The 14,654-nt window shown below is 41.9% G+C and overlaps 1 protein-coding gene across 1 annotated transcript in view; it reads left to right on the top strand.

Annotated features, from left to right (window-relative positions):
* Kcnh8 (potassium voltage-gated channel subfamily H member 8) overlaps positions 1-14,654 on the top strand; it is a 432,454-nt gene that overhangs the window by 249,134 nt on the left and 168,666 nt on the right. The window contains exon 5 of the mRNA XM_045135950.1: positions 240-480. Coding sequence (XP_044991885.1) covers positions 240-480 — 241 coding nt within the window. The remainder of the gene's footprint in view (positions 1-239; positions 481-14,654) is intronic.

Raw genomic sequence — 14,654 nt, 5'->3', positions numbered from 1 at the left:
TCTCCCTCCCTCTGTCTTTCTCTCTGTGTCTGTTGCTCTCAAATAAATAAATAAATAATTTAAAAAATAAAATAAAAAAATAAAATATGTGGATCTTGTATACATGATCCTCACCTAGGGTGTGTGTGTGTGTGTGTGTGTGTGTGTGTGTGTGTGTGTGTGTATTTAAGGTTGGATAATCTTTACTTCTAATATTGTGTTTCTTTTTCCTCTCTCTTCTTTTTTGTCTTTATCCACAGAACGTTTTTGTAGATAAACCAGCATTTCCAGAGTATAAAGTTTCTGATGCAAAAAAGTCCAAATTCATACTTTTGCATTTTAGCACTTTTAAAGCTGGTTGGGACTGGCTTATTTTGTTGGCAACGTTTTATGTTGCCGTGACGGTACCTTACAACGTCTGCTTCATTGGCAACGATGACCTGTCAACCACCCGGAGCACAACAGTCAGTGATATCGCCGTGGAGATTCTTTTTATCATAGGTAAGAACCAAGAGCTTCCCTCCCATAGACCAGCCTATGGGAAGTCAGCAAGTTCCAGTTTTCTGACGGACTGGAACTCAGATCTATTTGCATGAGCATGACTCCGTCTGGGAAGCAATTGTTATGACTCCAACATCTTGATTTTTAAAAATTGCTACTTCCAATGTTTCCATAATAATGTTAGGTGTTATTTTATTTTATCAAAAATGGGTTCAAGAAAGATTTAATGGAGCCAGGCGTGGTGACCCAGGCCTTTAATCCCAGCACGTGGGAGGCAGAGGTAGAAGGATCACTGTGAGTTTGAGGCCACCCTGAGACTACATAGTGAATTCCAAGTCAGCTTGAGTGAGAGTGAGACCTTACCTCGAAAAACAAGAAAGACTTAATGGCTGTTTATTTGGTACTCTTATATCCCTCCCAGTGTTGACTATAGAGAGCCAGAAATGGCCTTGGCAAGAACGCATCATCCTACTGTGGTAGTACGCAGACATCTCCATGGGGTGTGATTCCTTCTTGCATCTTTCTGTTCCCTTTCAGTGTGCTGATGGTGCCGCTTCTGACTGCAGAAGCAGAGTTATGTAAGTCGGTCCCCAGAAGGGAGGATCTGGTTTCACATCAGAGGTCCTAGGGAGGTTGGCTACTGGTCTTTATCTCTACAATCTCAAGAACCTCGCTTGACATGTGGTCTGTGTCAACCTTGCAGGCCGACTGTTTCATCTTTGCCTTGCTAAGACTAAAGCTAGGCTCTTTTGATTTCCTTTGAGGCTTGGATTGACTCTGGACTGTGACTCATTACCACTGGGACCTGATAGGGCTTCTTCATCTGGTCACAGCAACCTAGAACAACAAGAGGAAATGGTTGGGAAATGTTTCTAGCAAGTAGGTGAACCAAGGAGTGAGAAACTGATCGTAAAGGTTCAAAGAAGAGACAATAAGTGAGGCTGATCAAAACCTTGTTTCGATGATGATAGCGGGGAAGCTGGGCTACAATGAGCACTGTCAGTGAACTTCAGTGTGCGCGTGCTCCGTGTGGATTCGCACGCTCCTGGTGTGACTTGTGCACTACTATTGCTGTTGTGCCCACTGGACACTCAACTCAGACCCCTGTGAGGACCCCAGCGCCCACCCCAGAAATGGTAGCTGTTGTCTGTTTAGGCCACTAGATGACAATGTTGTCTAGTTAGGTAGCTGGGTAAGGCCACAAACTCAAATTATTTGAAAATTAAAGATATTCATCATGGGGCTGGAGAGATAACTTAGCGGTTAAGATGCTTGCTGGAAAAGCCTAAGGACTCAGGTTCAATTCTCCAATGCCCACGTGAGCCACATGCACGAGATAGCAGTGCATGCATCTGGAGTTTGTTTGCAGTGGCTGGAGGCCCAAGTGCACCCATTCTTCCCCCCTCCCCCTCCCCCATCTCTTTCTTTCTCTCTCTCAAATAAATAAATAAAATATTTTTTAAATGTGAATAAAACATTCATTATTAAAAGGTATAACCATAGATGATACATTTAATCACTGTTCAATGGAAAATTGCATCATTCCTCATTGAACAAGAATTAAAAATGAAGATCACAGTCAAACTGAGGTTGCTTAGTCACCAACCCACTGCAATTCCCTCTTGTATTGATGACTCCTCCTACCTGTCCCTGCCAAACACACAGCTGTCCTCCTGAAATGCTCTTGGTGACCTTGCCATAGTTCTCAAGGACTTGAGCTATCCTCCAGCATGCTTCAGCCCAAGCTTTCTCCTGTGTAGTCATAAATTTTATGAAGTACCAAATGAAAATATTTGTCGAGCAAAGATTTCATCAGTTTACTGTTGTTTACAGTTCTGTCAATGGGACAAAGTTGTATTTTGCATTTTCTTTATCAATGTGGTAGTTTGAATGAATGTCCCCCAGTGCCTTCAGGAGTTTACTAAAGTGTGTAATAGATCTCCAGCCGCCTGACTGGAGGAGGTGTCACTATGGAAGGATCCTAGGGTCCAGTCCTAAGGTGGATCTGAATCCCAACCTAAGACATGCCAAGTGCCTGTGCGCTGCCCGGGCTCCCTGAAGTTTGGTTGCAAGGGGAAAGGGGGGTTCTTTTTCTTTGTTTTTGCTCTTGCTTTCGGTGGTGGGCTCTCCCCTTTTTTTATGCCACTATGGAACTTCCTCTTCAAATAAGCTTCGAATAAATGCTATTCCTCCCATAAACTGTCCCTGGGTTGGAAGTTCATCCCAGCCATGTCGAGGCTAGGCGCTGTAACCACTCTTCCTGCTCTGAGGGATCTGAGCCCCCAGGGTGCTGTCTGCACTGCATTGGCTGTTGGGTGTCTGTGTTACCTACCAGCGCTCAAGGCTATGAGGGAGACGTCGGATACATTTTTGCTTGTTTATTTGTTTGTTTTGGGGACTGATTCTTATACATAATCCCAGCTCATTTGCCATTTTTACCCAGTTGAGTTTGTGCAAAGATTACTTGGGAGTTAGTTTGTTCTGCCAGTGGAATTAGCATGGCTCCTGAAATCCCTCATCAACGGACTTATTTTTAATAAACAATGAGCATCTGTGTGTGGTTTTCTGCTCTTATCTGCCTATCCTTTTGATAAGTTTATGTACATCTACAATATAACACATTTGGAAAAAAAAAATAGTTCAAACTAGGCTTTCCTTTAAATGGCACCATAACCTTTGTCCTATGTGTGTTTTGTTTTGTTTTGTTTTTTTCCACAAAGGCAGCTGAAAAATGATTACTGGTAAATCGGGGAAATACTAGGACTAGGAGCTGTGTGTGAGGTGGCACAAGGCCATCATCCTAGCTCTATGGAGGCAGAGGTAGGAAGACTGAGTTTGGAGATCAGCCTGGGCTACACGATGAAACTGTTTCAAGTAATTAATAATAATAACTACTACTAATAAAAATGTGCATTACCTAAGAAAAGCATGGTGGCACACGCCTTTAATCGCAGCACTTGGGATGCAGAAGTAGGAAGATCACAGTGAGTTTGAGGCCACCCTGAGACTACATAGTGAATTCCAGGTCAGCCTGGACTAGAGAAACCCTACCTCAAAAAAAAAAAAAAAAATGTGTATTACCTATAACATTTCATCTTTACAATACTAAGATAGTAGTTGTATCATGATAATATATCAAAATATGGTGTGATTATAATATGCACTTAACATATTATTTGGTTCCTATTTCTAGAATACTGTTTCTAAATTTTATCTTATAATCACACTTGGGTCATTACTTTTTTTGTCCGTACCAAGTATTGAATTTAGGACCTCCTTCATTTTCTCTTTTAATAATCTATCTCTTGGGGCTAGAGAGATAGCATAGTGGTTAAGGTGCTCACCTGCAAAGCCTATGGAACCAGCTTCAATTCCACATACCCACGTAAGCCAGATGCCCAAATGGCACATGTGTCTGGAGTAACTTTGCAGTGGCTGGAAGCCTTGGCATGCCCATTCTCTTTCTTTCTATCTGCCTCTCTCTCTCTCATAAAGAAAAATAAAATAAAATATATTTTTAAAACACAGTCTACCTGGATCACTTTAAAGGAGGTTTTGGAAAGAAGATTTTAATATAGTGAAACATGATGCTTTTATTTTTTAATATTTTGTTATTTGCCCTAACTCCATACAAATGTTAGTCAATATATTCACTTTTCAAGTGAGGAACAATTAAACATGCCATGCAAAAAGGCTGTATGGTCAAAATTAAAGTTGGGAGAAGATAGAACACTTGTAGAAATTGGTAATGCGCTTGAGCATTGTAAATCCTCTAAGAAATCCCATGATAAATAACTCTATTTAAATGTGATTTATCCAGCATCTTGCTGGATTTGTCTTTACCTCAGAACTCATTCCTCCACAGACCTCTTAGTAATACTCATTCGCCATGGCTGAAAAACATTCTTCCCAAATGCATTCACCAGAAAGAAAGTGTCTAAGCATAATTTTGTTCATTAAGATTTAAATGTGAGTGGTGAGCTTGCTGTCACAGGTGCTCTCTTATTCTTAACTTGTTTTTGTTTATTGTTCTTTTGTTATTTGTTTCTTTTTCAAGGTAGAGTCTCACTCTAGACCAGGCTGACATGGAATTCACTATGTGGTCTCAGGGTGGCCTCGAACTCACAGAGATCCTCCTGCCTCTGCCTCCCAAGGGCTGGGATTAAAGGTGTGCACCACCACGCCCAGCTTCTTAACTTGTTTTGTAAGCCACGATAGTTCTGTAGTATCAGTAAGTTTCTGATAAAAAAAAATGTGTCTGAGTTATAAAATTTGTTAATAAAGACATCTTTAAGTCAAGACTACTACCATGTTCAAATTCACTGATTCACAACTTTATGGAAACAAAAGGAGAGGTGATTTAATATTATTAAAGATTTATATAATCTTTCTTACTTGATAGGTGGGGGAACTGAGACCCCAGAACTAACCAGTGACAGAGTCAAGTCTCCAGGGCGTAGGTGTCTTGTTCAAAAGTTTATATATAGTTAATGTCAGGTGTGGTGGTACATGCCGTTAATCCCAGCACTTGGGAGGCCAAAGTAGGAGAAATAGGAGACTTACTGTGAGTTTGAGTCCAGCCTGAGACTATATAGTAAATTCCAGGTTGGCCTGGGCTAGAGAGCAAGTCCCTACCTTGAAACATTGAAAAACCAAAAAAAAAAAAAAAAAAAGTTTATACTCAAGTTAATTCCATGTTATGAAAAATTCCACTCAACTTTCTTTTCTTTATTTGTTTATAGTAATGAGGCAGAAGTGGGAGAAAGAAGGGGGACTTTTCTTATCTCTCTTTCAGGAACATAGAAATTAATAGCTTGAACTTCGGCAATGCTGGCAGGTAATGAGACTGGTATATACCAGCAGCTGTCTTGTCCATGCCCATACTAACTAAGCCCCCAGGGAAGCGGCATCTGTGCCGCAGCACTGCGTACAGCCCCACGGAATAGAGCGTCAGCTGTCTAGCCACTGTTGTTCTCCCTAGCTAGTTTCAGATGATGATGACATGAGGTGCTCTTTTGAGGGTCGGGGTGGGTAGGGTGCTTGTAAATAATTAATTTCCCTGAGAGAAAACAAAAAGAGAAACATGCAGGGCTAGAGAGATAGCTCAGCAGTTAAGGTGTTTGCCTGCAACACCTAAGGACTCAGGTTTAATTCCCCAGTTCCCATGTAAAGCCAGATGCACGAAGCGGTACATGCGTTTGGAGTTTCTTTGCAATGACTAAAGGCCCTGGCATGACTATTCTCTCTCTCTTTCCTATCTCTCTATCTGCCCCTCTCAAATAAGTTTTGTGTGTGTGTGTGTGTGTGTGTGTGTGTACCCACAAAATACATATATACATATATATATATGTATATATGTATGATTTTTAGATTTTTTTGTTTATTTTTATTTATTTATTTGAGAGCGACAGAAAGAGAGAGAAAGGCAGATAGATAGATAGATAGATAGATAGATAGATAGATAGATAGATAGAGAGAATGGGCACGCCAGGGCTTCCAGCCACTGCAAACGAACTCCAGATGCGTGAGCCTCCTTGTGCATCTGGCTAACATGGGTCCTGGGGAATCGAGCCTCGAACCGGGGTCCTTAGGCTTCACAGGCAAGCGCTTAACCACTAAGCCATCTCTCCAGCCCTGTATTTTTTAAGAGAGATGTGGGCTGGAGAGATGGCTTACTAGTTAAGGTGCGAAGACTAAGGACCCAGGTTCAATTCCCCAGTACTTGCATAAGCCAGCTGCATACAGCTGGAGTTCTTTGCAAAGGCTAGAGACCCTGGTGTGCCCATTCTCTCTCTCTTTCTCTATCTGCCTCTCTATCTCTCTCTCAAATAAAATAAATAGATAAAATATTTTTAAAAAAGAGAGAGAGATGAGGGCTGGAGAGTTGGCTTAGCACTTAAGCTCTTGCCTGTGAAGCCCAAGGACCCTGGTTCGAGGCTCGATTCCCCAGGACCCATGTTAGCCAGATGCACAAGGGGGCACATGCATCTGGGGTTTGTTTGCAGTAGCTGGAGGCCCTGGAATGCCCATTTTTTCTCTCTCTCTCTACCTGTTTCTCTCTCTGTCGCTTTCAAATAAATAAATAAAAGTGACAAAAAAAATTTTTAAAAGAGATGCAATGGAAAATACTTACATTTGCATTCTTTCCTTTCTTGTGTAGTGGGAGAATATAGCCATTTTGCAGTCATTAGGAGAGTTTATATTCAATGCTAGGCATGTGGTTGTGGTGGTTTGATTCAGGTGTCCCCCATGAACTAGGTGTTCTGAATGCTAGGTTCCCAGCTGATGGAGATTTGGGAATTAACGCCTCCTGGAGGAGTGTATTGTTGGGGGCGGGCTGATGGATATTATAGTTGCCTTCCCCTTACCAATGTTTGGCACACTCTCCTGTTCCTGTTGTCCACCTGATTTTGGCCAGGAGGTAATGCCTACCCCCTGCTCATGCCCTCATTTTCCCCTGCCATCGTGGAGCTTCCCCCCTCGAGTCCATAAGCCAAAATAAACCTCTTTTCCCCTGCTCTTGGTTGGGTGATTTTTGATAGCAATGCAAACCTGGCTGCAACAGAGGTGCACATCTTTAATTCCAGCACTCAAGAGGCAGAGGTAGGGGGATTGCTTCGTGTTTTAAACTAGCTGGAGGCTACATGGTTAATTCCAGGTCAGCCTGGGCTAGAGTGAGACCCTACCTCAAAAAAAAAAAAACAAGTTTATAGTCAAGTTGGCAGAAGTAGACACCACAGCTCTAGACTCCTTCATGGGTTTTATAAAATGTTTATTTGCTGGGGTCAGCATTAATTGTATACCCTGGAATATTGTAGCACTTGCCTGTACCTGCACGTGTGTATGTGTGCACACACACGCGCACACACACGCACACACAAACAACACGCACGCACGCACGCACACACACACACACACACACACACACACACACACACATGCTGCCAGTTAGTCATTGGTTGCCCTTCCACTGTGTCATGTCAGAGCAAGTAAGCCATCTTCTTTCTAAGGAAACAGAATTTTTTTCCATCGTATTCCCCTGTGAGTCTATTTGTTAATGATTTGCTTACACTTACTGATGACAATTCTGACGACAAGGGCTTAGAGTCGGGCTACAGCACGATGCTGTTACTGTCAAACTTGGCCTGTCTAAGAACCTCTCAGAAAACTAAAGGTCAGTACTGGGGAGATGGCTCAGTGGTTATGATGCTTGCCTGTGAAGCTTCAGGTCTCAGGTTCTATTCCCCAGTACCTATGTAAAGTCACATGTGCAAGGTGGTACATGTGTCTGGAGTTTGTTTGTAATGGCTAGAGGGCTTGGAGTGCCTATTCTCTAGCCCACAGCCTCTTCTTTCAAATAAATTTAAAAAATAATTTTAAAAATGTCAAAACAAGCATGAGGATTGGAGAGATGGCTCAGTGGTTGTGTTTGGCTGAAAAGCCTAATGACCTGGGTTTGATTTCCCAGTACCTACTTAGGACAGGTACACAGGGCTGGAGATATAGATGGTTTAGTAGTTAAGGTGCATGCCTATGAAGCCTAAGGACCCAGGTTAGATTCTCCAGGTCCCACGTTAGCCAGATGCACAAGGTGGCGCATGCATCTGGAGTTCATTTGCAGTGGCTGGAGGCCTTACACATCCATTCTCTCTCTCTGTCTCTCTCTCTCTCTGTGTTTCTCTCTGTCTCTAACAAATAAATAAAAATAAATCTTAAAAAAAGACAGACAGTTACACAAAGTGGCACATGCATCTGGAGTTTGTTTGCAGTGACTGGAGGCCCTGGCTCATCCTTACCTTTGTCTCTTGCACGCTCTCTCTCTATCTCTGCTTGCAAATAAATAAAATATATTTTAAAACACATGGTGCTTGCCCTTTGTAGACTGTAGTCATAATCTCTGTTTTTTGTGTTGTTTTTGTTTTTGAGGTAGGGTCTCACTCTAGCCCAGGCTGACCTGGAATTCACTATGTAGTCTCAGTCTGGCCTTGAACTCACGGCAATCCTCCTACCTCTGCCTCTCAAGTGCTGGATTAAAAATGTGCGCCACCATGCCCGGCGATCTCTGCATTATTTAAGGAGACTTCCAAAAGAATAGAGGAGAGGGTAGTAGTATAATTAGAGAACTAAGGAGATACAGACTGGGAAAAAATGTATGAACTTTGATATCCAAAGGATAAATAAAAATACCTCACACCTAAACAAGTTATATTGTATATGAACCACAAAGGATTAAAAGAAAATCTTCAAAGAGTCTTGAAATAAAGAAAATTTATCTACAAGGGATACTAATTAGACTAAAATCTGACTTTTTCACAACAATTACGAAGTCAAAAGATAATGGATAATATCTGACTCACTAGACACACACTGGCTTCCTTCCTTTTCCTTCTTTCTTCCCTTTCTTCTCTTCATCTTGTTTTCCTTTCCCTCCCCTTTCTTTTTCTTTTATCTCTTTTTGTCTTCTTTCCTTTCCACGTATTTCCCTCTAATTACTCTCCTCCCATAAGGAGGATACAATGAATGCTTTTTCATAAAACAGAACAAAATTTTGCCATCCATAGATTCTCGTTAAAAGGAATGTTAAAATGTATTTTCTAAGCAGAAGGAAAAGTGAACCCAAGATAGAAGGAGTGGATCCAAGATAGAAAGAAAACAAAACTTAGAATGAAAACTGATAAACTATGTTAACAAATTAGATTAACTGTTGGATGCAAATAGAATATTGTTTTTCAGTAACAACATAAAAGCAAGTTAATAACAGTTACTGTGAAAACATTGTTGGTAAATTAGATTAGCTGTTGATAGAAAACATATTAATATATTTTGTGGGCTTTTTTAAGTATTTTATTTATTTATTTATTTATTTTGAGAGCGACAGACACAGAGAGAAAGACAGCTAGAGGGAGAGAGAGAGAATGGGCGCGCCAGGGCTTCCAGCCTCTGCAAACGAACTCCAGACGCATGCGCCCCCTTGTGCATCTGGCTAACGTGGGACCTGGGGAACCGAGCCTCAAACCGGGGTCCTTAGGCTTCACAGGCAAGCGCTTAACCGCTAAGCCACCTCTCCAGCCCTGTTTTGTGTTTTTTTTAAATAGGTACAAGGTAAAATTTTTAAACAATGGCAAACAGAAGAGAGAGTATAGACATGAAACATCTTATCTCCTACTTTTACTTGCTCATTACATCAGCAGAATCAAACAGTCGTCTTAGAGACGGCATGTCCAACAAGATTAAAATTTTTATGATTAGGCCCTTTGCAGAATGAAAGTCTCCCATCTGCTCTGCACTGGCTTCTAAGCCAGCACCTCTTTTCCATAACAGACATGCCTGTGAGCTCGCTTTACTGATTTGCCTTACAAAGCTGCTGCAATGCTAACTAACATCAAGGGGTATACGAAAGAAACCACTCATGCTAGCTTCTTAAAGAAAAAGTTCTTTTAAAGTTCTTTAACAAAATTATTCAGGGATGGAGAGATGGCTTAGTGGTTAGGGTGCTTGCCTGCAAAGCCTAAGAGCTCATGTTCGAATCTCCAGGTCCAACATAAGCCAAACGCACAGTTATGCAAGTGGGCCACGACACACAAGTGCATAAAGGGGCACACGCATCTGGAGGTTGTTCACAGTGGCTGAAGGCCTGGCACACCCATTCTCTCTTTCTCTGTCTCCTTCTCTCTCCCTCTCTACAAAATAAAATTTTTAAGAATTATTAATTTGCAATAGAGAAGAGACAGAGAGAGGAAGAGAAAGAGGGAGAAAGAAAGAGAATGGGTATGGCAGGACCCTTGCAGACAAATTCGAGATGCATGTTCCACTTTGTGCATCTGGCTTGATGTGGGTACTGGAGAATTGAACCTGGGCCTGAACATTTTGAAAGCAAGTGCCTTTACTGCTGAGTCATCTCCTTAGTCTTCTGGTTTTATTTGTGAGCCCTTATCCTAATTTCTGGTGCTGTACTAAAAAGCAGAATAAGAAAAATGCTTGCACTTAATTAAAATAAACAAAAATTATCATAAAAAATAATTAATTATAATACACTAATTTTGAAATTTTGAGCATTCTCAAAACTAGAGGTACAGTAGACTTAGAATCAGAGCTGCTGTGTGGATATGTAGTCCTCAGAGAAGACACAGTTGTATTTGGAAGCAGAACTTGGCAAACAGCTAACTCAAGTAGGGAGAGCAGGCCCAATCAGAGAGGCCTGTGAAAAGGGAGAAAGAAAATATAAAAGACATCCTTCAGGGACTGCTGGATTTCATGTGGGATGCAAGGAGGTCACATGTGTGGACAGTCTGGCCTAGGACTTCAGATATACCAGCCTTCCCAGTGGAATTTTTTGACAATTCAATAACACAAACAGCCCAGGTGTTTATTTGTTTATTATTTGAGAGAGACATAAAGAATGGGCACACAAAGGTCTCCAGCCACCACAAATTATCTCCAGATGCATGTGCCACCATATGCATCTGGTTTTATGTGAGTACTGGGGAATTGAACTTGGGTCCTTAGGCTTTGCAGCCAAGCACTTTAACCTGTAAGGCCATCTCCCCAGCTCCGCAAGTGTTTTTTGTTGTTGTTGTTAGTTGTCTTTTTTTTTTTTTTTTTTTGGTTTTTTGAGGTTGTGTCTCACTTTGGCCCAGACTGACCTGGAATTCACTATGCAATCTCAGGCTGCCCTCGAACTCATGGCAATCCTCCTACCTCTGCGTCCCAAATGCTGGGATTAAAGGCATGTGCCACCACGCCTGGCCTCCAAAGTGTTTTTTAAAGTATCTTTTTCTCAATGTTACACCTTTAAAGCTACTTCCATTATTGGCCTAAGTAGATATTGTGGTCAGCTTCTCATTGCTGGGCCTAACTTTCAACCAGAAGCAGCTTATGGGCGAATAGAGTTTATTTCAGGCTTAGTGTCCATCAATAGAGGAAGAAGCTGGCTCACTCCATCATACATCATTATAGCAGAGAGAGAAAAAGCAACACCAGCCAACAACACTAACCACCAGAGCTCAAACTGCTCTGAACACATCTAGTAAGGTTAGACTCCGACACCTGCTCCCTGGGACATACCACTCACCCCCAGTAGGTTTCCACCGATGGAGACTTAAAATTCAAGCCTGAGTCTATGGGGGCCTACATTCGAACTTCCACAGTCCAGTGCATGGGTCTCAGGAAACAGAGAACATTCTAGAAACATGTGTACTCACAAATTAAGCTTACAAAATGTTATGCTGATTTGATACTTTTACATCACAATTTCCATATTTCCAAATGACTTGACCCCAACCAATTTGAATAGAATTCCCATAAGTATAGTATTTCTTTAAACATATACCCCTATTTCTATTGATTCTGATTATTTTATTTATCCCTTTGATTATAATGCTTTCTTAATCAGTATTTCTATTCACTTTTAAAGTTCTCTTTGTTGTCTCAGAAAATCAGGGTTTCTTAAAAAAATATTTTATTGATTGATTTTCAAGGAGAGAGAGAGAGAGAATGAGCACGCCAGGGTCTGTAAGCCACTGAAAACAAACTCCGGATGCATGCTCTTCCTTGTGTATCTGGCTTTACATGAGTGCTTGGGAATCGACCCTAGGTCATTAGGCTTTGCAGCAAATGCCTTCATTACTGAGCCATCTCTCAGCCCCCTTGTATCATTTTTAAAGGGAGAAGAATGTATAGTGATAATGTAAGAAGAAAAAGCTTTGTGCTGAGGGCAGTAAATTTATGGGATGGTGACTAAGAAATATGCAGTGGGAACTAATGGCAGCTAAAAGGGAGCATCGTAGGTGTGTTTGTAGTGATCGAGTTCAGCACCAGCTCCCCTTCTTCCATTGTAAGAAGGCTCCTGTCTTCCAGAAAGAGGAAGGGCACCTATCCCTGAAAAAGCTGTTCTGCCTCTTGGTACAGAAAGGAACATAGACAACACTTCAGTCACTTGCTCTTTATTTTATGCCATTGGCTCAAAATAATCAACATGCCAAAATGGCAGCAGTAGTTTGAATCAACTGTCCCCCATAAACTCGTGTGTTCTGAATGCCTGGTCCCCAGCAGAGCCTTGCTGGAGGAGGTGTGTTGTTAGGAGAGGACTTTGGGCTGCTATAGCCAGCTCCTTCTTGTCAGAGATTTTCCACCTGTTGTAGCCGAGGTGATGTCTAGCCCCTGCTCGTGCCACGCTTTCCCCACCATCATGAGGCTTCCCCTGGAGACTGTAAGCCAAAACAAGCCCTCTCCTCCCGTCAGCAGCTTTTGGTGTGGTGTTTAGTCCCAGCAACAGGACGGCAACTACAGTAGTGGCGCATCTTGGCAAGGTACAGCCTGAATATCTTCAATTTATCAAGCTCAAATCTCCGCTAGAGTTTTTCATGTCAGCTTTTTTAGATTTGGGAAAGCCTTATTATGTTTATTTATTTATTTGAAAGAGAAGGAGAGAGAGCCCAGCATAGTGGTGCATACCTTATGTCCCAGCACTCGGGTGGCTGTGGTAGGAGGATGGATGTGAGTTTGAGGCCAGCCTGAGACTATACAGTGAATTACAGGTCAGCCTGGGTTAGAGCGAGACCCTATCTCAAAAGAGAGAGAGAGAGAGAGAGAGAAAGAGGAGAGGGGAGGATGGTCACACCAGGGTCTCCAGCTACTGCAAATGAACTCCATGTATATGCATCACCTTCTGCATCTGGATTTATGTGGGTACTGGGGAATTGAACCTGGGTTGTTAGGCTTCACAGTCAGGTGCATGAACTGGTAAGCCATCTTTTGAGCCATGACTGTCAGTTTTGATACATATTATTTAGACCAGATAATTTTGCCGTGGAGGGACACCAGGAGCATCTCCACCCTATGATGTTCAGGAACACACATGCCTGAGGTCTCAATTACTGCTTAGAAGGTCCGAGGACTTCAAGATACCAATACAGACTTGTCTCAGCATCTCTTAGGAAAGCCCCAGGGAACAAGCCCTCTCCAACAACATCACCTTACACCTCCCCAGGTCAAGCCAAGCTTCCTGTTCCTGTGGTACACCATAGAACTAGTGTGTGTTGAATGATCCCCTAGAATACCAGAAGCATTTGATCCAGTGTCCTCCAGTCCAATTTCCCATTAGCACTGCTAGGATCAAAAAAAATTTTTTTTAAAGGAAAAAGAAAATGAACTGGGGGCTGGAGTGATTGCTCAGTGATTAACGAGTTTGCCTACAAATCCTGACGACCCAGGTTGGATTCCCCAGCGCCCTAGGTAAAGCTGATGCACAAAGTGGTGTAGCGTCTGGAGCCCTTGCAGAGCCTAGAGGCCCTGACACACCGATTCCTTCTGTCTCTTCCTCTCTGCTAGCAAATAAGTAAACAGAAATATTTTTTTAAATGAGCTGATGGCATTTATCTCCTTTAGCATTCCATCTCCTTTTGGTTCTGTTGAGGCTCACAAAGTACTAGCTGAGCTTCTAGAAACACAGTCTAGAGGAAAGTCATTTCATAAAGCCTTAGTCAAAATTCTAGAGGTGTCAAGATTCTCTTTAATGAATGGAGCTTCATAACTTGCCAAATCTGCATTTAATTCTAATAGCATTTACAAATGCATACTTATTTTTAAACAAAAGTTCCCCACGAATATCCCATTTATTGTACATAATCTTTGTACACATTCCTATTCCCACTTAATGTGGAACTGAAGGGTCATGACGTCCAACTCCTTTCAGTTCTCATCACTCTATGGAACCCAAAACCTTCAAAGAGGTAGTTCTCCTAGACCTCTGTGTGTGTCCTGTTTTTCAAATGAGAACACAGAATCTATATCTCAATGGGACCTGAAAGAGTGTACGTATTTCATTCTCATCTCATGATAAGCAAACCACAACTTAATATAGTTATTTTCCTGGAAAGTGCAAAGTCATCTTGCTTTGTCTCTCAGTTCTAGGACTAAAATTAAAAATACTGACTTGGAGCTAGAGAGATGGTTCAGCAGTTAAGGCATTTGCCTGCAAAGCCTAAAGTCCCTGGTTTGATTCCGTAGTACCCACATAAAGCTAGATGCACAAGGTGGCACAGGCATCTGGAATTTGTTTGCAGTAGCTGGAGGTCCTGGAGTGCCCGTTTTCTCTCTCTCTATCTACCTCTCTCTCTATCTCTCTTTCTCTCTCTGTATGGTTTTTCAAGGGAAGGTCTTCACTCTGTATCTTC

Source organism: Jaculus jaculus, chromosome 16, assembly GCF_020740685.1.
Source record: "Jaculus jaculus isolate mJacJac1 chromosome 16, mJacJac1.mat.Y.cur, whole genome shotgun sequence".
NCBI classification, from domain to species: domain Eukaryota; kingdom Metazoa; phylum Chordata; class Mammalia; order Rodentia; family Dipodidae; genus Jaculus; species Jaculus jaculus.
The sequence above is the reverse complement of the archived record's forward strand: the minus strand, read 5'-3'. Positions and strand labels throughout refer to the sequence as shown.